The sequence below is a fragment of the Rhinoderma darwinii genome, chromosome 1, assembly GCF_050947455.1.
Source record: "Rhinoderma darwinii isolate aRhiDar2 chromosome 1, aRhiDar2.hap1, whole genome shotgun sequence".
In the NCBI taxonomy this organism is placed as follows: Eukaryota; Metazoa; Chordata; class Amphibia; order Anura; family Rhinodermatidae; genus Rhinoderma; species Rhinoderma darwinii.
In genome coordinates, this window is record NC_134687.1 from 202,153,797 (window position 1) to 202,179,244 (window position 25,448).

The 25,448-nt window shown below is 44.1% G+C and overlaps 1 protein-coding gene across 1 annotated transcript in view; it reads left to right on the forward strand.

Annotated features, from left to right (window-relative positions):
• The first annotated feature begins 5,857 nt into the window (after nt 1-5,857).
• The window catches only part of PPEF2 (protein phosphatase with EF-hand domain 2), a 48,672-nt gene continuing 29,081 nt past the window's right edge, over nt 5,858-25,448 (forward strand). Inside the window, exons 1-5 of the mRNA XM_075849830.1 lie at nt 5,858-5,861; nt 13,082-13,099; nt 14,450-14,476; nt 19,547-19,674; nt 24,607-24,664. Of these exons, the coding sequence (XP_075705945.1) occupies nt 5,858-5,861; nt 13,082-13,099; nt 14,450-14,476; nt 19,547-19,674; nt 24,607-24,664 (235 nt within the window). The remainder of the gene's footprint in view (nt 5,862-13,081; nt 13,100-14,449; nt 14,477-19,546; nt 19,675-24,606; nt 24,665-25,448) is intronic.

Here is a 25,448-nt window from a genome sequence, read left to right on the forward strand (position 1 = left end):
TTTAATGCATATATGGTGGGACTGTACCTTGATACAGGGATTTTGGAAAGCGGTTATCTCAGAAATTAACTCGATTTGTTTAACATCAATTCCTGTGTCCCCACAAGTGATACTTCTATGGTTATCGTCTGATTCATTTACGCCCAAGAAACAAGATCTGGCGACTAACTTACTTACTGCAGCTAAATTATTGATTCCGTTATTGTGGAAATCCACCAAGTCACCCACTATAGAAGATTGGATTAGGAAGGTGCAAGAGATACGTAGGTTCGAAGAACTCCTACACTGGGAAAGGCAAACGAGGGTGGGCTTTCTATATACCTGGTCACCATGGATGACCTATCTGGATAAACCCAGATCCGTCTAGAGAAGGTACTAAAGAGAGTCATACCAGGAGGGACATTGACTTCTCCTAGGGCAGGTAGACTGAGACTGTTACTCGTTTCACATGATACATAAGAAGCTCTATGATATACCACATGAATGTTTAAAATTATGGTTAATTTATCTTGTTAAGATTATGTATTAAAGAATTGATTTCACAGTACATTCCTCATGGTTAAAGTCGATTAACATAAACAGTTGAATGATTGTACTATGTTTTTTATGTAAAAACAAGAATGTGAAAAGCATAATACTTGAATTGTTATATGATTCTGTGACATTCTTAATAAAAACAGTTTGAAAACAATAAAAATATTAAGGCTGATGCACTGTCGCGTAGCTTCATGGCCAGCCCTCCTTCGGAGGAAGATCCTGCTTGTATTTTGCCTCCAGGTATAATCATTTCCTCTATTGATTCTGATTTAGTCTCTGAAATTGCTGCTGATCAAGGTTCAGCTCCCGTAAACCTTCCTGAGAACAAGCTGTTTGTTCCCCTGCAATTTCGGCTAAGGGTACTTAAGGAGAATCATGACTCCGCACTATCTGGTCATCCAGGCATCCTGGGTACCAAGCACCTCATTGCCAGAAACTATTGGTGGCCTGGGTTGCCTAAAGACGTTAAGGCCTACGTTGCCGCTTGTGAGGTTTGTGCTAGGTCCAAGACTCCCAGGTCCCGACCAGCGGGCTTACTACGTTCTTTGCCCATTCCCCAGAGACCTTTGACCCATATCTCCATGGATTTTATCACCGATTTGCCTCCATCTCAAGGCAAGTCGGTGGTGTGGGTTGTAGTAGACCGCTTCAGTAAGATATGCCACTTTGTGGCCCTCAAGAAACTACCCAATGCTAAGACGTTAGCTACCTTGTTTGTCAAACACATCCTGCGTCTCCATGGGGTCCCTGTCAATATTGTTTCTGACAGAGGGGTACAATTTGTTTCTTTGTTTTGGAGAGCCTTCTGTAAAAAGTTGGAGATTGATCAGTCCTTCTCCTCTGCCTTCCATCTTGAAACTAATGGCCAAACTGTGAGGACTAATCAGTCTCTAGAACAATATTTAAGGTGTTTTATCTCTGACTGTCAATATGATTGGGTCTCATTCATTCCCCTCGCCGAATTTTCCCTTAATAACCGGGTCAGTAACTTGTCAGGGGTCTCCCCCTTTTTCTGTAATTTTGGGTTTAATCCACGGTTCTCCTCCATTTCACCTGGTAGTTCCAACAATCCCGAGGTAGAGGTCGTTCATCGGGAACTGTGCACAGTCTGGGCCCAGGTTCAGAAGAACCTAGAGGCATCCCGGAGCATACAAAAAACTCAGGCAGATAGAAGACGTTCTGCTAACCCCTTGTTTATGGTCGGGGATCTGGTGTGGCTATCGTCTAAGAACTTGCGCCTTAAAGTCCCGTCCAAGAAGTTTGCTCCCCGGTTTATAGGGCCGTACAAGGTCATTGAAGTCCTCAATCCTGTCTACTTCCGACTGGAGTTGCCCCCATCTTTTCGAGTACACGAAGTGTTTCATGCCTCCCTCCTTAAACGCTGCTCCCCGTCCTTGGCTCCCTCGAGGAAACCTCCTGTCCCCGTTCTCACCCCTGAGGGGGTAGAAATCGAGGTGGCCAAGATTGTGGATAGCAAGATGGTCCAAGGCTCCCTCCAGTACCTAGTCCATTGGAGAGGATACGGGTTTGAGGAGAGGACTTGGGTACCCGCCCGGGATGTTCACGCTGGGGTATTGGTCAGGAGGTTCCACCTTAGTTTCCCCAATAAACCAGGTCCATCTAGAAAGGGTCCGGTGGCCCCTCATAAAAGGGGGGGTACTGTTAAGGATCTGCCAGGCACAGCTTCTGTGTCTACGCCCATAGGTAATCAGTCTGCACCTGCTTCTATGTCTGTGAGACTGACTCCATCTTCCACCACTCAGGATGGCAGGCTTAGGAGTGGGAGAGCCTATCACAGCCTGGCCAGACGGAGCTAGCTCCCGCCCTCTGTCTATTTATACCTGCCTTTCCTGTTCCTTCTTGCTTGTGATACTTCTCGTTTGGTTTCCTGGCCCTGCTGCAGCTTCTTGAACTATTTTACCCTGCTTCATATTGACCCTGGCTTACTGACTACTCTCCTGCTCTGCGTTTGGTGCCTTGTACACTCCTGGTTTGACTCGGCTTGTTCACTACTCTCCTGCTCTGCGTTTGGTACCTCGTACACTCCTGGTTTGACTCAGCTCGTTCACCACTCTTGTTGCTCACGGTGTTGCCGTGGGCAACTGCCCCTTTTCCCTTGCTTCTGTGTACCCTTGTCTGTTTGTCTGTCGTGCACTTATTGAGCGTAGGGACCGTGGCCCAGTTGTACCCCGTCGCCTAGGGCGGCTCGTTGCAAGAAGGCAGGGACTGAGTGGCGGGTAGATTAGGGCTCACTTCTCTGTTTCCTTACCCCCTTCATTACACTTTTATTCACTGTATTGGCCATTGCACTCGCATTAGGCCTCAGATGAAACTGTGTTACCTGACTGAACCTCCCAGTTCTGGGTGCACAGAATAACATAAAACACTACACCGTGAACTTATGTTACCTGCCCGCACCACTCTACCTGAGTTCCCAGTATAATAACAATTTCAACGTTATTGTAATGACAGGGATAGGGAAACAGACAAGTGAGCCCTAATCTACCCGCCACTCAGTCCCTGCCTACTTGCAACGACCCGCCCTAGGCGACGGGGTACAACTGGGCGACGGTCCCTACACTCAGTAAGTGCACGACAGACAACCAGACAAGGAAACACAGAACAAAGGGAAACGGGGCAGTTGCCCACGGCAACACCGTGAGCAAAAAGAGAAGTAAACGAGCCGAGTCAAACCAGGAGAGTACGAGGTGCCAAACGCAGAGCAGGAGAGTAGTGAACAAGCCGAGACAAACCAGGAGTGTACGAGGTACTAAACGCAGAGCAGAAGAGTAGTCAGTAAGCCAGGGTCATATGAAGCAGGGTCAAATAGTACAGAAGCTGCAGCAGGGCCAGGAAACCAGCAGAGAAGAATTACAAGCAAGGAGGAACAGGAAAGGCAGGTATAAATAGACAGAGGGCGGGAGCTAGCTCCGTCTGGCCAGGCTGTGATAGGCTCTCCCACTCCTAAGCCTGCCATCCTGAGTGGTGGAAGATGGAGTCAGTCTCACAGACATAGAAGCAGGTGCAGATTGATTACCTATGGGCGTGGATACAGAAGCTGTGCCTGGCAGATCCTTAACAGTTATATCCTAAATAGAGAGCAATTTAAAACATTTTGCGAGTATAGATGTAAATGCATTACCATCCTGAACTTCAAGGTCTAGGTGCACAGTATAACATGTAACACTACACCGTGAATTTATGTTACCTGCCCGCACCTCTCTACCTGAATTCACATTATAATAACAATTCCAACGTTATATACTAACCAGAGAGCAATTTTAAAAAATTGCGATTATAGATGTAAATGCATTACCATCCTGAACTTCAAGGTCTAGCTGCGCAGTATAACATAACACTAAACTTATGTTACCTTTTCGAACCAAATCTACCCGATCTTAGTTCACAGAACAAGCAAATACACCACTATTCAATGGCTGATTCTCCAGTTATTTTTCAGGAGTAGCATTCTTATTATGTATTATGAATATAGGCAACACCCATATAGTATAAATATATATTACTGATAACCAGGGATATACCACAATAGAATCTGAGAAGGAACCACAAAATGAAAACACAAATGAAAACAAAAGTACAACTGCACAAACACAAAAGACCATAAAACACACAGTACAGACATGAAAGAGATAACACCTCACTGTGAACATGTAATGGCCTATTTAAAATTCACAGCTGTTCTCCTCTCTAGTTGTGGTTGGTCATCTAGATCCATGAGCACATGGTGCAGCACATAAGGCTGTAAGGAGACTCTTATGCAGTCATTTTGTCTAAGTCTAAATCCACCATTTGTTGCAACGTCGCCATTTTCTATTGCCATGTCTCTGGACTTTCCAGGGTTGCTTATGCCGTTGCAGTTCCTAGCAATATGTCCCATCTGACCACATTTAAAACATTTAACAGGACCACATTTCTTAGTACCCAAAGACTTGTAGTACTTCGCAATATGGCCTGAGCCGGCACATGTCAAACATTTAACAGTACATGCTCTGCTGGACTTAGGGCAGTCACCAGTGCATGATCTCTTAAAGTTCTGCATGGCTAGGGACGCACTTCTTAATATCATACGCTTACATTGTGTAACACTCTCGTAACCGTGTTACCTTTGGTTTTCTGGACGGGATCACGATTTGGGACATCTGATCCATCACTCTTTCTACTCCCCCATTTTTGCCCTGTAGAGGGCAAACGTACAGCGGAATCAGGCATTGACTTTTGTGAAAAACACAAGGCGGTAACATTTTTGAAAAATCCTTTATGAGACTTTGCATACTGGTTACCAGTTGTGACCTAACAGCCGTGCTCATCATTTAACTTGGCAATGATGGCATCCTTAAATGCATTGATCACAGCATAAGACTCAGTCAGGTGTGCATCAATATCATCACCATGATTTCTCAAAACTATCACCTGCGATTCCAGCATGCAAATTTGCATATCTCTAACAATTTTACATTGGGCATTCTCTGCCAGTTGTGTCTGCGAAGCACCAACCTGCTTCACATTGTTGACACAACTCTGGGAGTGAAAATTTGGGGAATCACTCTTCATTTCTGTGGTCTCCGGCTTCCACATCTCCTCATAAACACAGATAAGTTTAGCGAGCACGTGGAGCTGTTTAGAGATTTTATTAAAAACGCTCTTCTTGCTAATGCACATATTGTCATGTGCATAAGCCTCGTCCAGCAGAGTGGACCACAGCATCCCTGCTGACTTGTATGTCATGGGTGTTACTCGATTAAATGTACTTTTTATGGCCAGGTGTTTAAGTGTGGAGAAATCCATACCCACTGTTCCAGAAGTCATCTCAGTCTGCGTTGTCCTCCTTGTCCCCTACTGCTGTGAAAAAGGTCCTTTTCTTCCAGAACGCCTTTTCCCGATCAGCTGGACTTCACCGGAAAGACACCGATGTCGATACATCTGCAAACTTTTTTGTATGTGTTGCTTGCTCGCCCGACGATTCGTCACCGTAGAGAAGCATGCCGCAAAGCAAAAGAAAAAACTTTAATAACTTAGAATAAAAACAATCTCGCCAATGTAAAAGGGGGTGGAGTAATAGCAGAGTTCACTGGCCTAGTGTTACCCACTATTACTACCTCCTTTATATCAGGGTCACTAAAAAGTGAAATAAGGGTCATCACTGGATTATTATTTATATATTATTATTATTATTATTATTATTATTATTATTAATTTTAATATACTGAACATAATGAAAGTACCTGCGCTCACATTTGATCCTTTTGCAGAACCTTGGAACTGTAAATAAAAATGATTAAAAAAAAAAATATGTCACAGAATGGGTGAGAGGAATCTAAAACGTATGTATAACTCTTAAAAAACAAATGTATAACTTAAAAAAACAAGCAAATCACCCATGTAAAACATGATTTTTGTGATACTTTGTCACGAGATGTCTATGCTATAGACACCCAGTGGTTGTGACATGACTTGCAGCCTGTCAATGGTTATGCTAGCATGTCACAATATTGTATTGAGTTTTTTTCGTGAGAAATTGGAGTTCTTAATCAAAATCAAGCAAGGGAAGGCTAAACACATCTGTAATATTATTGGAGGTGTGATTATTGGCCTAAGCTATAACGGACCCGTCTGTCATGTCAAAATAAATATACCTCAAAATCAGCAAAATGATTGTGGAGTCTAAAATCCTAGGATCATTACTTAGCACCCACAAATTTTTTTTTGTAAGATCGGTACTTTTTATGCGACTTAAAGGGGTGTGACCTAAATGGGTTCTCTGCTTTGGACAATCCCTGTTTGTTAAAAGGGTCCCTTAATAATAAGCTGATCACGACGGGAAAACCCAGCAGTAAAGGTGGCCATACTGTAAAGGATCTGCCAGGCACAGCTTCGGGGTTAACTCCTATAGGTAATCAGTCTACACCTGAATCTACGTCTCTGAGACTGACTCCTTCTTCCACCACTCAGGATAGCAGGCTTAGGAGTGGGAGAGCCTATCGCAGCCTGGCCAGACGGAGCTAGCTCCCGCCCTCTGTCTATTTATACCTGCCTTTCCTGTTCCTCCTTGCTTGTGATTCTTTCCGTGTGGTTTCCTGGCCCAGCTACAGCTCCTAACTATTTGATCCTGCTCCATACTGACCCTGGCTTATTGACTACTCTTCTGCTCTGCGTTTGGTACCTCGTGCTCTCCTGGTTTGACTTGGCTCGTTCACCACTCTGTTGCTCACGGTGTTGCCGTGGGCAACTGCCCCTTTCCCTTTGCTTTGTATTCCCTTGTATGTTTGTCTCGTGCACTTACTGAGCGTAGGGACCGCAGCCCAGTTGTACCCCGTCGCCTAGGGCGGGTCGTTGCAAGTAGGCAGGGACAGAGTGGCGGGTAGATTAGGGCTTACTTGTTCGTTTCCCTACCCCCGTCGTTACATAATCACAAGCCCATACCTAGTCTACCCTGGTCCCTGACACCACTATGGACCCCCTTGACACCCTGGCTCAGCAAATGCAGGGTCTCTCCCTACAGGTCCAGGCCCTGGCTCAGAGGGTCAACCAGCCTGATGCTACCTTGGTAGTTCCCCTCACCTCACCTCCTGAACCCCACCTCAAGTTGCCCGACCGGTTCTCAGGGGACCGGAGGGCTTTTCTCTTCTTTCGGGAGAGTTGTAGGCTTTACTTTCGCTTAAAGCCCCACTCCTCAGGTTCTGAGAGCCAGCGAGTGGGTATAATTATGTCCCGGCTCCAGGACGGGCCCCAAGAATGGGCCTTCTCCTTGGCTCCTGACGCCCCTTAACTTTCCTCCGTTGATCTTTTCTTTTCTGCTCTCGGACTCATTTATGACGAGACTGACAAGACTGCCTTTGCCGAGAGTCAGCTGGTGACCTTACGTCAGTGTAAGAGACCTGTTGAGGAGTATTGTTCTGATTTTTGGAAGTGGTGCGTAGCTTCTCTGTGGAATGACCCTGCCTTAAGGTGCCAGTTTAGGTTGGGTCTGTTGAATGCCCTGAAAGACCTGCTAGTTAGCTATCCCTCTTCTGACTCCCTAGACCAGGTTATGGCTTTAGCGGTACGACTTGACCGACGTCTCAGGGAACGACAACGCTAACGTTTATGTGTTTTCTCCTCCGACTCCCCCATGATGCCTCCCGAGGTTCCGTTGCTTCGTTCTTCCCCGGAAGACTCAGAGGTAACTATGCAACTCGGGGCCTTCGTGTCCCCCCAACAACGTAGAGATTTCCGCAGGAAGAATGGTCTCTGCTTCTACTGTAGGGATGACAAGCATCAAGTGAACAACTGTCCTAAGCGTAAGAATGCAGCCGGAGAACTTCCGCGCCTAAGTGATCATCGGGGAGGTCACTTGGGCGCACAGGTATTTCCCGTAAATATGAAACGTAATAAGATCTTGCTTCCCTTTCAGGTCTCTTTTGGTGGTAGGTCTGCTACCGGCAGTGCCTTCGCTGATTCAGGGTCCTCTGCTAATATCATGTCTGTGGAATTTGCTATGTCTCTTGCTATGCCTTTGATTGATTTGCCTAAACCTGTCACGGTAGTGGGTATCGACTCCACTCCTCTTGCTAATGGTTATTTTACACAGCATACCCCTGTTTTTGAACTCCATGTTGGCTCCATGCATTTGGAGCAGTGCTCTGTACTGTTGATGCAGGGATTATCGTCCGATTTGGTTTTAGGCCTTCCCTGGTTGCAGTTGCATAATCCCAAGTTTGACTGGAATACTGGGGAGCTTACCAAATGGGGTAATGAATGTTTGACGTCATGTTTTTCTGTTAATTCTATTTCTCCCCCTGAGGAGGTGAACACGCTACCTGAGTTTGTTCGGGACTTCGCTGATGTTTTCTCTAAGGAGGCCTCCGAAGTGTTACCTCCTCATAGAGAATACGATTGCGCTATCGAATTGGTACCAGGAGCTAAGCTTCCTAAGGGTAGGATATTTAATCTTTCTTGTCCTGAACGTGAAGCCATGAGAGAGTATATCCAGGAATGCCTGGCCAAGGGTTACATTCGCCCCTCTACTTCTCCGGTAGGTGCTGGCTTCTTCTTCGTAGGGAAGAAGGATGGTGGTCTTAGGCCATGCATTGACTACCGTAACCTGAATAAGGTCACTGTAAGGAACCAGTATCCCCTTCCTTTGATTCCTGATCTCTTTAATCAGGTTCAGGGGGCCCAATGGTTCTCTAAGTTTGATCTACGGGGGGCGTATAACCTTATCTGCATCAAAGAGGGGGATGAGTGGAAGACTGCGTTTAACACGCCCGAAGGTCATTTAGAGTACCTCGTCATGCCCTTTGGGTTGTGTAATGTTCCCGCGGTCTTCCAGAATTTCATAAATGAGATTTTAAGAGATTACCTGGGGGTATTTCTTGTAGTGTACCTTGATGACATACTTGTGTTTTCCAAGGACTGGCCCTCCCACATTGAGCATGTCATGAAGGTGCTCCAGGTCCTTCGGGAAAAGAAACTGTTTGCGAAGACCGAAAAATGTGTGTTTGGGGTGCAGGAGATACCATTTTTGGGTCAAATCCTCACTCCTCATGAATTCCGCATGGACCCCGCCAAGGTCCAGGCTGTGGCAGAATGGGTCCAACCTGCCTCCCTGAAGGCGTTACAGTGCTTCTTGGGGTTCGCTAATTATTACAGTAGATTTATTGCTAACTTCTCGGTCATCGCTAAGCCTCTTACGGCCCTCACTCGCAAGGGTGCTGATCTCCTCCACTGGCCTCCTGAGGCTGTCCAGGCTTTTGAGGCCCTTAAGAAGTGCTTTATTTCTGCCCCGGTGTTGGTTCAGCCCAACCAAATGGAGCCATTTATCGTGGAGGTTGAAGCGTCCGAGGTGGGAGTGGGGGCTGTCTTGTCCCAGGGTACCAGGTCCCTCACCCATCTCCGTCCCTGTGCCTACTTCTTCAGGAAGTTTTCGCCCACTGAGAGTAACTATGATATTGGCAACTGTGAACTCTTAGCCATTAAATGGGCATTTGAAGAGTGGCACCACTTCCTGGAGGGGGCTAGGCACCAGGTAACGGTCCTTACGGACCACAAGAATCTGGTTTTCCTAGAATCGGCCCGGAGGCTAAACCCGAGACAAGCTCGATGGGCGTTATTTTTTACCAGATTCAACTTTTTGGTTACCTATAGGGCTGGGTCTAAAAATGTTAAGGCCGATGCACTGTCGCGTAGCTTCATGGCCAGCCCTCCTTCGGAGGAAGATCCTGCTTGTATTTTGCCTCCCGGTATAATCATTTCTTCTATTGATTCTGATTTAGTCTCTGAAATTGCGGCTGATCAAGGTTCAGCTCCCGGGAACCTTCCTGAGGACAAGCTGTTTGTTCCCCTGCAATACCGGCTAAGGGTACTTAGGGAAAATCATGACTCCGCACTATCTGGTCATCCAGGCATCCTGGGTACCAAACACCTCATTGCCAGAAACTATTGGTGGCCTGGGTTGCCTAAAGACGTTAAGGCCTACGTCGCCGCTTGTGAGGTTTGTGCTAGGTCCAAGACTCCCAGGTCCCGACCAGCGGGCTTACTACGTTCGTTGCCCATTCCCCAGAGACCTTGGACACATATCTCCATGGATTTTATCACCGATTTGCCTCCATCCCAAAGCAAGTCGGTGATGTGGGTGGTAGTAGACCGCTTCAGTAAGATGTGCCACTTTGTGCCCCTCAAGAAACTACCCAACGCCAAGACGTTAGCTACCTTGTTTGTCAAACACATCCTGCGTCTCCATGGGGTCCCTGTCAATATTGTTTCTGACAGAGGGGTACAATTTGTTTCTTTGTTTTGGAGAGCCTTCTGTAAGAAGTTGGAGATTGATCTGTCCTTCTTCTCTGCCTTCCATCCTGAAACCAATGGCCAAACAGAGAGGACTAATCAATCTCTAGAACAATATTTAAGGTGTTTTATCTCTGACTGTCAATATGATTGGGTCTCATTCATTCCCCTCGCTGAATTTTCCCTTAATAACCGGGTCAGTAACTCGTCAGGGGTCTCCCCCTTTTTCTGTAATTTTGGGTTTAATCCACGGCTCTCCTCCGTTTCACCTGGTAGTTCCAACAATCCCGAGGTAGAGGTCGTTCATCGGGAACTGTGCACAGTCTGGGCCCAGGTTCAGAAGAACCTAGAGGCGTCCCAGAGCGTACAAAAAACTCAGGCTGATAGAAAACGTTCTGCTAACCCCTTGTTTATGGTCGGGGATCTGGTGTGGTTATCGTCTAGGAACTTGCGTCTTAAGGTCCCGTCCAAGAAGTTTGCTCCCCGGTTTATTGGGCCGTATAAGGTCATTGAAGTCCTCAATCCTGTCTCCTTCCGGCTGGATTTACCCCGATCATTTCGTATACACGACGTGTTTCATGCCTCCCTCCTTAAACGCTGCTCCCTGTCCTTGGCTCCCTCGAGGAAACCTCCTGTTCCCGTTCTCACCCCTGAGGGGGTGGAATTCGAGGTGGCCAAGATTGTGGACAGCAAGATGGTCCAAGGCTCCCTCCAGTACCTGGTCCATTGGAGAGGATACGGGCCTGAGGAGAGGACTTGGGTACCCGCCCGGGATGTTCACGCTGGGGTATTGGTCAGGAAGTTCCACCTTCGCTTCCCCAGTATACCAGGTCCACTTAGAAAGGGTCCGGTGGCCCCTCATAAAAGGGGGGGTACTGTAAAGGATCTGCCAGGCACAGCTTCGGGGTTAACTCCTATAGGTAATCAGTCTACACCTGAATCTACGTCTCTGAGACTGACTCCTTCTTCCACCACTCAGGATGGCAGGCTTAGGAGTGGGAGAGCCTATCGCAGCCTGGCCAGACGGAGCTAGCTCCCGCCCTCTGTCTATTTATACCTGCCTTTCCTGTTCCTCCTTGCTTGTGATTCTTTACGTGTGGTTTCCTGGCCCAGCTACAGCTCCTAACTATTTGATCCTGCTCCATACTGACCCTGGCTTATTGACTACTCTTCTGCTCTGCGTTTGGTACCTCGTGCTCTCCTGGTTTGACTTGGCTCGTTCACCACTCTGTTGCTCACGGTGTTGCCGTGGGCAACTGCCCCTTTCCCTTTGCTTTGTATTCCCTTGTATGTTTGTCTCGTGCACTTACTGAGCGTAGGGACCGCCGCCCAGTTGTACCCCGTCGCCTAGGGCGGGTCGTTGCAAGTAGGCAGGGACAGAGTGGCGGGTAGATTAGGGCTCACTTGTTCGTTTCCCTACCCCTGTCGTTACACATACACATTAGTTGATAAAAATGGACAATTGCAACCAAAACAATTCATAGTCGGGTATAATTTAACAGGGAACAATCGTGTAAGCCGACCGATGACAGACCAATGAGTCTACCAGGTTTAACGATTTCATCTGACTGTCGCTAGTAGTTTGAGTATATATTGGTCACTTAGTCGATACACAGACGATTGTTTGAGATAGACCAACCCACAGGGGAAGAGAGTAGGCGTGTGTAGATGTCATGTTCTTTCCGGGCATACATTGGCCGTTACTCGCCTGGTGTAATCTAACCTGTATGGCCACTTTGAATAACTAGAACTGCCGATATCATCTAAAATTTGTATGTCTACATCAGCGTAACGATCGTTTTCCAGATGAATGTTCGTTGAACCTTTAACCAACTTCTTTCTAATATGTATGGCCACCTTAAAGGGATTTTCTCATAAAGATGATTTATCACCTATCCACAGGACGGTTGACAAATTCCTTATCGGTGGGGGTTTGACTGTTAGAACTCCCACTGATCTCAAGAACGAGGGTCCTGAAGTGCCCTATGTGAATGGAACGGGACAATGCATGCTCGGCCACCGCACCAGTCATTTTCTATGGGACTGACGAGCGCTGAGCACGGCTATCACCGGCGGCCCCATATAAAGTGAATGAAGGATCTGTGGGAGGAAGTCCCATCACAGCATGATCTCGCGAGATCATGCTGTGCTGTGAAACAAGCTGGGTATGAATGAAGAGAAGTGTATGACGCATTTAGAACAAATTAGCATAAAACTAAAAATGATCATAACGTGGTCAAAAATAAACATTTAAAAAAAAAAACAACCCTGTTGTTATCTACATTAAAGCGCTTATTAGATTAGGTAGAAGATAGGGCAGTTATAAACTGGTGACAGAGCCTCTTTAAGTGTTCAATATCCCTACAGCACCATCACAGGGGAAATTAAGCATTACACTGCCCATTTAAATCAATGGATTGGCTGTGTAATGCAGGAAAGGACAGGTCCTCTAGAGCAAGAGATGCTCTGTGTAACTGCTTTGCACTCTGCCCAAGAGATGGGGATCCTAATCATGGAATTCTGCTCTAATGAGGGATATAAAAATGGATTCTTTAAACTAGACAAAAACTTGTCTATGGGCAAAAACACTATCTTTAATTATATACAAGAATTCTATTGTACTACTTCAAACTGGTGAATAGGGAAATCTATTGCAAATATTTTACATGTGAAATTGTATTTTATCTAGTTATTTATGTTTCAATTATCACAAAAATATTCTATATCAAATATATAAAACCTTTTTTCTATTATTCCAAAGCTCACTCTCTCACACAAGGTATGATTATATTATTATTATTATTATTATTATTATTATTATTATTATTATCATGTCATGTATAACATTGCTTTTTAGCTATTGCTGTTTAGTAGATGGACCAAACGGGTCAGTCATCAGTTGAATCTCTGTTTGTGAAGGCAAGATACATCATTTATACTAGAAGTATCATCAATTGATTATAGCTACATCTTTACATAGAATATCAACCTTGCATCAAACCTTCAACATTTCTAATGCCTGAGTTCCCATCAGTTAACTAGATAACCCGACTATAACTGCTGTAGTCATCCATTACAAATTTGCAGTTGAGATCATGCGTTTTAGGCCTCGTACAAGGCCATATTTTTTACTGTGGGATTCCGTGGTATGTACCATTATGCCCAATTAGATTTACTGGGATAATCTCCATCTATTCTAGGGGAGATAGCTTCAACATACGGCACTTTAGAGAGCATTGTTCTGCAGCACACAGAGGCCGTACTGCTGTGTACTAGTGAGCCGTCCAGGCTCTGTGCATATGCCGCTGCCGTGCACATGGGGTCTAACTTTGTGAAATATGAAAACATATTTGAAATCCACTTATGCTTTCTTTACTTTCACCATGGTGTCGCGTATGCTTGTATGCAAAAAAAGTGGTATCAACATGTGATTCGGAGCATTGAGGGTGAATATCTCGTTTGGCTTCATGTTATCTACAAGACCCGGAATACAGCGCCCATAGAAACAAAGGGCCCATCCTGCACTCTCATGAGCTACTGATTGTACATGGAGGCACACAGGGAATTTTTCTCATGGCTGTGTGCATAATTCCTTATACGTAAATGTGTAACTTGATTTTTAAACAATTTTATAAAACAAACTAATTATAAACGAAGGCCTTGTTTACACGGGGCTAAAAAAAAAAACGACATGTAAACGCGTAAAAAATGCTACCGTTTTTGCAAACTGCTCTTTAAAGTAAAATCAAAGGCGTTCTTTACGTATTTTTGACAAGTTTGTATGCTTTTTTTGGCGCATAATTAGGACTCCCATGACACGTTTTTTATGCATTTTTGGGGTGCGTAATTAGGACTCCCATTGACTATAGGAATTAGGCACTTTTTGGGCGCGTTTTACACGCCAGGAGTTGACCTGATGTTTCTTTTTTTAACATGACGCGTTTTTTTTTTTAAAACGCGTCGTATGCACTACAATGTGTTTTCCCATTGATGTCAATGGGAAGCTTAAAGCATGCGTATTTAACGTGTAAAATGCGGCAAAAACTTGTCAAATGCACGCCGTGTGAACAAGGCCTAACTGAATATAAATATATTTAAGGATTTAACAGATTCTTTATTTATTGCACAGCAGGCTCAACGGCACCGGCTGGAACAGGTATGTCTCACCTTTATCTCAAATAAAGGAAAATATTTTTAATATAACTATTTTTAGGCATCTAAAAAATGCCATCCACTTAAAGAGGCTCTGTCACCAGATTATAAGTGCCCTATCTCCTACATAATCTGATCGGCGCTGTAATGTAGGTGACAATAGTGGTTTTTATTTTGAAAAACAATCATTTTTGAGCAAGTTATGAGCTATTTTAGATTTATGCTAATGAGTTTCTCAATGGACAACTGGGCGTGTTTTTACTTTTTACCAACTGGACGTTGTACAGAGGAGTGTATGACGCTGACAAATCAGTGACCATTCAGCATCATACACTTCTCATTGTTCCAGCCCAGCATGATCCACAGGACAGTGTGATTGTGCAGTGAACAATGAGAAGTGTATGACGCTGATTGGTCACTGATTGGTCAGCGTCATACACTCCTCTTCACAACGCCCAGTTGGTAAAGTAAAAACACGCCCAGTTGTCTGTTAGGAAAGTCATTAGCATTAGCACATTATGTAGGAGATAGGGCACTTATAATCTGGTGACAGAGCCTCTTTAAAGATAACTCACAGATAATTCCATCTGACCATTCAGAGTGATGTACACTATTCGGCCATTGCATACAGGTGCATAAAATCAAGCACACAGCCATAAAATCTCCATAGACAAACATAGGTAGTAGTATGGGTCGTTCTAAAGATCACAGTGACTTTAAGAGTATGTGCACAGGGGGCGGATTAGCAGCGGAATTTCCGAAACAGATTTCATTGTAGAAAATCCGCAGATTATAACAGTAGCAGGAAAGTGGATGGGATTTCAACAAATCTCACCCAGACGCTGCCTAAAAAATATGCAAATAAGAAGTGCGTAAATTGACTTGCGATGCGGATTCACAATCTGCAGCATGTCAATCTAGTCGGAAATTCCACAGCTAATCCGCCACGTGTACACATACCCTAAACGCGGCAGTGTCATAGGAAGACAACTTTGCCGCAAGTCAGTTTCAGATATTTCTGATCTGCATCGGTCAATTGTTATTGCTATTATTGTGAAGGAGTAACAACAGATTAGACATGAAGCGGTAGATCAGTGCAGACATGAGTGGAGTGTAAAAATCCCATATCCTGCTCTGTTGCATAACTCACTAGAGAGTTCAAAACTGTGTCATGAAATGGGCTTCCATGCATACAAGCCTAGCATCACAATGCACAATGCCAATGATTGCGCTGAGCCCTTTATTTCCAGTGAAGGAAAATGTCAATGCATATAAAGACATTTTAGACAATTGTATGCTTCCAACTTTGTGGCAATAGTTTGGAGAAGACCCTTTCCTGTTTCAGCATGACTGTGCCCCTGTACACAAAGCGGGGTCCATAGAGACAGACAAGTTTGGTGTGAAGGAACTCCCGAGGCCTGCACACAGCCCTGACCACAACCCCATCGAACAACTTTGGGATGAACTGGAATGGCAATAGTGAGACAGACCTTCTCATCCAACATCAGTGCCTGACCTCAAAAATGCTCTTTTGGCTGAATGAGCACAAATTCCTATAGACACACTCCAAAATCTTTTTGAAAGCCTTCCCAGAAGAGTGGAGGCTGTTATAGTCGCAAAAGGATTTCCAATAAGCTCATATAGGTGTGATGGGCAGGTGTCCACATACTTTTGGCCAGGTAGTGTAGCAAGAAAACAATACTGGAAATCTATTATTATACCATTTATGTATTTCTATTACTTCTATAGTGCCAACACATTCCGCAGTTCTGTACACTAACTGCTCCCAGTGGGGCTCATAATCTAAATATCCTATTTGTAAATGTTTTGGAGTATGTAAAACCCACATAAATAAGCGACCTACAAATCATGCAGATGTTGTCCTTGGTTAGATTCAAGCCTAGGACCCTAGTGCTGCAAGGCGACAGTGCTAACCACTGAACCACTGTGCTGCCTTACTTACTTGTCGCCCTACTTATTTGTTGCCCCTCCATATCTATAAAGCCATTGTTTAACTTTTTGCAAACCATGCAACACATTTAAATTGTTTTGGCAGAAGTGAGGTGTGTGCCGGGCTACATGATTTTTATAAACTGGTGCTCAACTCTGGGTGTGCTGGTCTTCGTAAAAGTTCCTTTGCCCAAAATATTGAAATCCGTAACTGTAAAAAAAAAAAGTCAAAGCTGTGATAAGAGGTTTATTGTTTTTACTGCAATGATGGTCAGCTCCGTGTAAATTTAGTTTACAGAACATGTTTTAAAGACCAATTTTATAATAAACTGGTGGATGACCTAGATTGCATAGAGGATGGCTTAGGCTGGATGCAATTGTAGCAAAGTTACAGCTGTAAGAAGTATCAGGTCTGTACTGGATTTCAACCTCTGCATGTCAACAAGAATGGGGGAAGATTTATCAAGCGTGTTATTAAACGCATCATTTCATGTGAAAGGGAAAATGGTGCAAATTATGCCAAATTTATCAAAATGATGCACGCGGTATGAAACATTTACTCCAATGGCTGGCGTTCTTTACATATGTATTTTCCCCATGTAGTATATTTTAATAAAAAGTCTAAATAAATCAATGTATGAACTGGTGTAAATAATAAAACAGATACATTGATGACAAACTGCCAATAGCAAGAAACAAATATCATTAAATGATTGTTTTTGTTACACGAACGGATGAATTTGTATATGAATCCTTGATTACCATAAAATAGTTAGACCAGTTTTACAAAGCTAGAATAACATGAACCGCCCATCGCGCCCCCACACGGCCCCACTGAACTAAACTTTGATCACCATAGGGTTCGGTACAGCATAATCACAAGCGATCCAGGTGTAGTGGTCATAATACATGAAGCTATATTATGGACTTGTGAAACTGGCCTTATTAAAATTAAAGAGGTCCTGTCACTAGTTCAGTAAAGCCCAATTTCTTACCTCATGTTATAGGCGCTGTCACGCAGATGATGTCTGTATAATTTGTATCCCAATCCGTTTTTTACTTTCCGAGTTATAAGCCATTTTCTTATTATGCTAGTTAGGATATATTAGCCAAAGGGGCTGTAATGATGAGGTTTCACTGTGGGCGATGTCTGTGTTGGCTGTATGATGCTGTCCTATCAGCGTCATACAGCTTCTCCCCTTCCCTGCACAGCGTGATCTCACGATAGAAGCTTAATTTGTGACAGATCCTCTTTAATTATAAAATAGGTACAGTAAGTAGGACACAGACATGACAAATAAGAAATAAAGGTATATTAGAGGTAGAGACCTCACAAAGATGACACCGTTCTTGCAAAGCGCCATACTATTACATCATGGTGATGATGCGGGCACAGGAATATCACTAGTCCGTTTCCAGCTGTAGCTTACAGCCGACATCTCACTGTAATGGCCTAAAGGAAGATAACGCAATACCAGCCGTTTAACCAGTCAATAGCGGCTGTGGCATCTAAGAAATTTAACAGAGGGAGGAAGTCCCTCTGTCACCCTGTCAACGCCATTGTGACGCGATTGCAGGTTACCAATGGGTTATCATGGGACCTAACAAAAGACTGAGATCTGTGATGTGTATGTGCCTATTAGGAAGTACAGGAGTATTCTAGCGATCAATGGATCACACATTCAAGTCCCAAGGTGGGACTAAAAAAATAAAATAAAAAAAGTAATTAATACTGTTTTTCCATTTTGGACACACATGGCATATCCACAGGATATGCCCTAAATGACCGATAGATGCAGGTCCCAACTCTGGGACCCTCACCTATCTGTAGAACTGAGCCTCCTGACCTCCGTCCTATCTTCTCTGACTCCCGCTGCTCCCCAGCCAATGTCTGATGTTGTGTTTGGGAGTACAGAAACAGCCGAGCTGTTCTGGAAACAGTGTAGCGTGGGGAGCTAAGCTGTTCCTGTAGCTTCCGAGTTCCGGAGACAGTGTAGCTTGCCATGTTAGGTTATTTCTGCAAATCACATTCACTTCTATAGGAGCTACAGAAGCAGCGTAGCTCCGCAAACTCTGCTGTTTAATTTACTCCCCAGTGGCTGGAAAGTAGCAGGAGCCGGACTAGATAGGACAGGGTTCAGAGTTAGGTGCGGGTTCCAGAGGTAGGACCCGCACCTATAGGACATTTATGGCATATAATGTAGATATGCCATAAATGTCCAAGATAGGAAAACCCTTTTAAATGAAGTTAATTTTTTTTTAAAGGTTTAAAGTAAAAAAATAAATCTAGTTATAAAGCAAAACTAATAGGGAAAAAAACCATAAAAAAGTAATAGCTCTCGGAATGTGGTGACAATTTTTGACTATGAAAAAATGCTTTTGTTGTAGAAAATATATATACTTCTGGTATTATTGTAAATGTAACAACAGTAACAACCTGTAGAATAAAGTTAAAATGTCATTTATACCGTATGATAAATGGTGTGAAAAAAATAAAAATAAAACAATGATGGCGGAACTGCTGCCCCCCCCCCCAAAAAAAAACAATTATTGAAACTTAACAAAGGAGTTATATATTCCCCAAAACAACAAGCCCTCATATGGCTATATAGACGAAAAAATACAAAAGTTATGTCTCTCAGAATGTAATAATGAAAAAACAAAAACAATAGCTAAAAGTAAAAATAGGCTGTGTCCTTAAAGGAATTTCCCCATAATCATTATTAATCACCTATCCCCATGATAGGTGACCTATATCTGATCGGTGGAGGTCTGACTCCTGGGACCCCCACATAAGAATAGAGCAGTTGTGCGCATGCTTGGCCACAGTTCCATTAATTTCTATGGGAATGCCAAAGATAACTCTCAGCAGCCCCATAGAAATAAATGGAGCGGTGGTCGAGCATGCGCACTAAGGATCCACTCTCATGGGGCTCGCAGTAACGGCAAGGTATGTCTGTTTTCGTGATCGGTGTTGAACCCAGCGGTCGAATCCCCACCAATCAGATATTCATCATCTATCCTGTCAATAGGTGAATAAAACTGATTATGGGGAATACCCCTTCGAGGGGTCTAGCAATAGTATATATCAATAATGTCTATATGCCCCTTTTTTATTTTACAGCTATCAAATCAGCAGTGTTAATACAACGCTGGTACCGTCGCTACGTTGCCCAGTTGGAAGTGAGGCGGAGATGCACATGGAGTATCTTTCAATCAATAGAATACACTGGAGAGCAGGACCAAATCAAGGTAATGTTGTCTACTACAAACAATAATTCTTAGGATATAATCTAAAACTTTATATATAACTTGACTATTTAACCAAAAAACTCTGAATCAGCAAAAATTGGGAAATAACTTTATCAGAGATGTTATCCTTTAAAGCAGGGGTCTCAAGCACACGGCCCGTGGGCCGCATACGGCCCCTGAGGCTGACATCTGCGGCCCGCGACCCATGGGGAGAGGAGAGAGCGTTTGGAAGGAGGATCGCTCCTTCATGACGTCAGTCCTCCGGCGATGCGAACGCATTGGTGAGCCCGCGGGGAGAGGATAGAGCGGTCGGAAGGAGGAGCGCTCCTTCATGACGTCATTCCTCCAGCGCTGCAAATGCATTGGTGAGCAGTGGCCCGACAGTCCCATGTAGTGGAAACGCCCTGTAGTAGCGCCCCACACACCCCACTTTTGACAGCCCTACACAGCCCGGTCGAGGAGGGAGTCTTAATAAAGCTACCTACATGGAGGGGGCGTGTGGCGCTGTCAGCTGGGTCGGGTGTGTTGAGCCCATTCTACAGCAAAGGAATCCCAGGCCAGTGCATCGGCATCCCGATGCTCTGCCTTGGGATTCCACTCCTATAGGGGGGGATGTGGTACTATCTATAGGGGGGGTGTAATGATCTACAGTGGTTTGTGGCACTATCTACAGAGGGCACTGTGGCACTATCTACAGAGGACACTGTGACACTATCTACAGAGGGCAGTGTGTGGCATTATCTACAGAGGGCACTGTGACACTACAGAGGGCAGTGTGTGGCAGTATCTACACAGGGCAGTATGTGGCATTATCTACACAGGGCAGTATGTGGCATCTACAGAGGGCAGTGTGTGGCATTATCTACAGAGGGCACTGTGACACTATCTACAGAGGGCAGTGTGTGGCATTATCTACAGAGGTCAGTGTGGGACACTATCTACAGAGGGCAGTGTGTGACACTATCTACAGAGGGCAGTGTGTGGCAGTGTTCTACACAGGGCAGTGTGTGCCAGTATCTACAGAGGGCAGTGTATGGCATTATCTACAGAGGGCAGTGTGTGGCATTATCTACAGAGGGCAGTGAGTCACATTATCTACAGAGGGCACTGTGACCGCATCTACAGAGGGCACTGTGGCAGCATCTACAGAGGGCACTGTGGCAGCATCTACAGAAGGCACTGTGGCAGCATCTACAGAGGGCACTGTGGCAGAATCTACAGAGGGCACTGTGGCTGCATCTACAGAGGGCACTGTGGCAGTATCTACAGAGGACTCAGTGGCACTATCTATAAAGGGGCTGCCCAATCTTGACATGTGTGTCTGCCAAACACTGCCAACTGAGCCGCCGGACTGCATTTAGCGACACTTAAACTAGAAAACTGGATTGTTGAAATAAGCACGTGGAGAATTCTCTCAAATTTTAAACCTAGAGGTATTATTATAGTAATGCAATATTGTTATAGTAATGTAGTATTATTATTATTATTATTATTATTATTATTATTATTATTATTATTATTATAGTAATATAGTGTTATAGTAGTTCAAATAACTAATTGATTAACAATAATTTTGTATTGTATCAAATTTGAAAGTAATGCGGCCCGTCAACTTCCTATTTTTTCTATATGTGGCCCACTTACCCGGCCGAGTTTGAGACCCCTGCTTTAAAGGGAACCTGTCACCTGTATTTCACCTATGGAACTCTACTCATCCCTCGCTGGCCACTGCTGTCAAAAGTTCATTGCTGTTATCCCCTCTCCTAAACTCCTCCTCCAACCGTAAATAATGCTCTGCAAACATTTTGCACCTTTTATGGTAATAATCTCGTTTCTGCCTCTTCTTATGCCCGCCCACCACCGAAAACTGGACCAACCTAAATGCCAAAATATTGTCTGAGACAGCGCGCATGCACCCGTCATGTATGGTCTGACACCCTTCCCTGCTTCATCTGGGCCTCAAATCTAGTTACTGCGCATGCGCCGTTGAGCGCACACACCAGAACAGGACATCGATGCACGAGCGCGTGATTTCGTGTGTGCTGGGGGGAAGGTGAGGAGCTGTCAATCAAAAGTAAGGAGGGGGGTTAACTCGGAAAGGCTTGAGGATTGAAGATATGACTCTTTTCGAATGAAGATATGACTCTTTTATGCTAATTAGCATACAGTGCAGGAACGCAAAAAAACTGAATTCTAAAGGACTTAGAAGATAATTCATAGGTTACATAAAAATGATTTTTCACCTACTTCCACCGGGTATTGGTGGTTTAATAGGTGAAATGCTGGCGACAGGTTCCCTTTAAGTGGATTATATTTTCCTTCTGATCAGTATCAACATTTACTTATCAATAATCCTAATTAATGCTTTGATGACCTAGATTTCCAGGTATGATTCATTTAGTAGGTCTTAAGCTTGTCAACAACACACTTCTGAGCCCGGATTACTTGAGAAGATCTGTAGTTTGATTCAGTCTGTGTTTATATGTAAAGTTACAGGAAAGGGATTGTGAAAAGTAGTGTGATGTAATAGAATTTGAAGAATAGAAAAATAACAAATACTTTATTAATACATAGTTGACTAAAAAAGAACAATGTTAAATGATGGTTATGTAGTGCCAATGTCCCCTAACTTGGCACTAAAGACAGGTTGTGTCTAGAATAATCGTACTCCGTGAAGAAAAAGTAAGATAACCTAGCCTACACCGGACAAATAACCGATGTGGTTATTATGTGGGTTTGGCCTAACTTTGTGAGCAGGACTAGTCTGCTGACACCTAATCAATATAAGAATAATCCGTGATAAATATGGACTGCCTGAAATAGCAATATGATAAAACACCCATAAAGGGCTGAAGAGATGACCTCAATCGTGATTGTAATGACGACTAGTATTGTGAAGCAATTGCAGAGGACACATATGTAATTGTGCTTGTGCTTTAGATTCCTTGACGGACTATAGATAAAGCCCAGCCATGGGGGAACCTGTAAGATCAAGAAAACAGCGTGAACTTGAAAAGTTGCATGCAAAATGTTTGCGTGAGGACAGACACGGCACAGCTGGATTGCGATGCCGCGCGAGATCATGTCTGCAAATTAGGGTGAGTAGAAGCTAAGCCACGGTCAGCTGTCCGAGTGTAGTAACACATCCAACACAGCCTAGAGTGGTCGCTGCAGGCACACAATAATTACATATGTGTCCTAAATCCCATTGTGGATAATAACTATTGTTTGGAACATGTAACAATGATATTATCTTAAAACACCCGACGCGCGTTTCAACGGTACTTCCGGCTTCTTCCAGGGGTGAAGAACCCCTGGAAGAAGCCGGAAGTACCGGCGAAACGCGCGTCGAGTGTTTTAATATAATATCAATGTTAAATGAACTAACACTACTCCGTATTAAGCAACATTAGCCTATCACCTTGTCTTTCAGGCAGAATATCTGCCACAGTTAGGGACTAGAGATTGTTGTGACTGCACACTGTCTGTGCGGCCACTCGTTCAATTCTTGGGTGAACGGAGGGACCGCGCTGGTCTGTGTGAGACGTGCCGATGCACTTCAACGGTTGATCGTGGCTTACCTCTCATCCTCTCTGCTTGTAGATTTTGACATTGCTATTTCAGGCAGCCCATATTTATCACGGATTATTCTTATATTGATTAGGTGTCAGCAGACTAGTCCTGCTCACAATGTTAGGCCAAACCCACATAAAAACAACATTGGTTATTTGTCCGGTGTAGGCTAGGTTATCTTACTTTTCTTCACAGAGTACGATTATTCTAGACACAACCTGTCTTTAGTGTCAAGTTAGGGGACATTGGCACTACATAACCATCTGTAATGTCCGTGGTCGCTGACCACGAACTCCTTCCATCCAGTCGACGCCCTTCTTTCCAGAGATGTCTGCACATACGGCCGTCCTGTTCCGAGCGCTCAGTCCAGACTCAAGAAGCCAGAGCACACGCATGTGGGAGATTTAGCTGATTGCTCCCAGAGCACCCTGGGCTATAAGAAGGTCTCAGCCCCATCCTCCCATGCCTGAGCGTTGTTGTCTTATCCTAAGTTTGTCTTGCAAATGGTCCCCTAGTGTTTCCTGCTCCCAGTGTTCCCTGTTCCTGTATCCTGATCTAGTGCCATGTTGAGCTGTTGCCGTGCTGTGCTGTATACCACACCTGTCCTGCTTCTCCACGCCTGATGTCTACCTGCTGCCTAGTCCCAGCCAAGCCTGCCTTGCTACTGTCCGAGCTGCCACAGGTACCCTATATGAACTATAGACTCTGACGTGCGCCCTGTTGGCCAGCTGCCATACCACCAAGGCGGTACGGCCATGTGGGTCCATGAACCCTACGTGACACCATCATTTAACATTGTTCTTTTTTACTCAACTATTTATTAATAAAGTATTTGTTATCTTTCTATTCTTCAAATTCTATTACATCACACTACTTTTCCCAATCCCTTTCCTGTAACTATACATATCAATATTTTGGTGGTGAACACCTAGTGTGAATTTTTTTGCTCTAACATTATATATAACATTTTAAGAGGATAATACCTATCAACATATGTCTGTGTTTCATATTTAGAATGACACCTTTTCCCAATCCACAGGCTGGAATCCAGAAGGGGTGCCGCCATTCATGGTCTTTATCTGTTATTGTACATGGTGCTGAGCTGCAATACCAGAAAAAGTCCATGGACAAGAGCGGTGCTATTTTTGCAAAATTAGAAAAAACTTTTTTTTCTAATTTTTGACAACCCTTACAAACGTCCTCTCTGCGTTGTGTGGATGGGTTACAAACAGAACTAAAAGTATCTAATTTACACATCGTAGACATGTAGGTGAATACCAGTACTACTAGTCCACACTAAATGTACTTCTGACTCCCATCATCTTCTGAATTATATTTAACCCCATTGGTGTCTTGCAGCTTTATGACTTTTTCAATTTCCTAATGGACCACTTTGCGCCAGACAACAGCAAGGAAAGTAAGTCACCCTTCAGTTTTTCAATATATCTGCTATACAACTAACATCAGCATTTTTCCATTATGAGATACTAATGTATTTTACAGTAATGCTTCAGCAGAGATATGACTTGACAGAACAATGTCCCTGACAATTACATCACTAATTTCAACAACTACAATGCCACATGCACACAACCGTATTTGTGCGGCCGCAATTTATCCGCATTTTTGTGGATAAATTGTGGACACATTATTTTCTATGGCCCCATGCACACGACTGTGACTTACACGGATCAGTGCGCGGACCGCAAAAACTCAGGACAAGTCATTCTACAGTCCGCAATTGCGGATTCAACAATACTGGTGAATTGTGGAAAGGTGAGTCTGGATGACAAAGGGTTGGAAAACAAAGGGTTTTTTTGTGGTCCAATGGACCGCTACGAAGCCGTGGATTTGCGGATCGGAAAAACCAATGTGGTCGTGTGCATGAGGCCTTAAGCTGGGTTCACACAGAGTTTTTCGCAGGCAGAAAATCTGCCTCAAAATTCCATTTGGAAACGTGACAAAAAAAACTCAGTGTGAACTGACCCTTACACTTCTGATCTGTGAGAAGTCTTACATCTGTACCGGTTTTCATAAAAGAGAAGAATGTTTTCATCCACGACAACAAATAGAGATCTTGAAAATAAAACCATTGTATCCAGTCCGGGCATTTATCTGTAAGCTAAAAAGCGTGGACTCCATGCTGATACATTGTAGCAAACTACCAGAGTGGTTTGCTGCTGCTGATGATGATGATGATA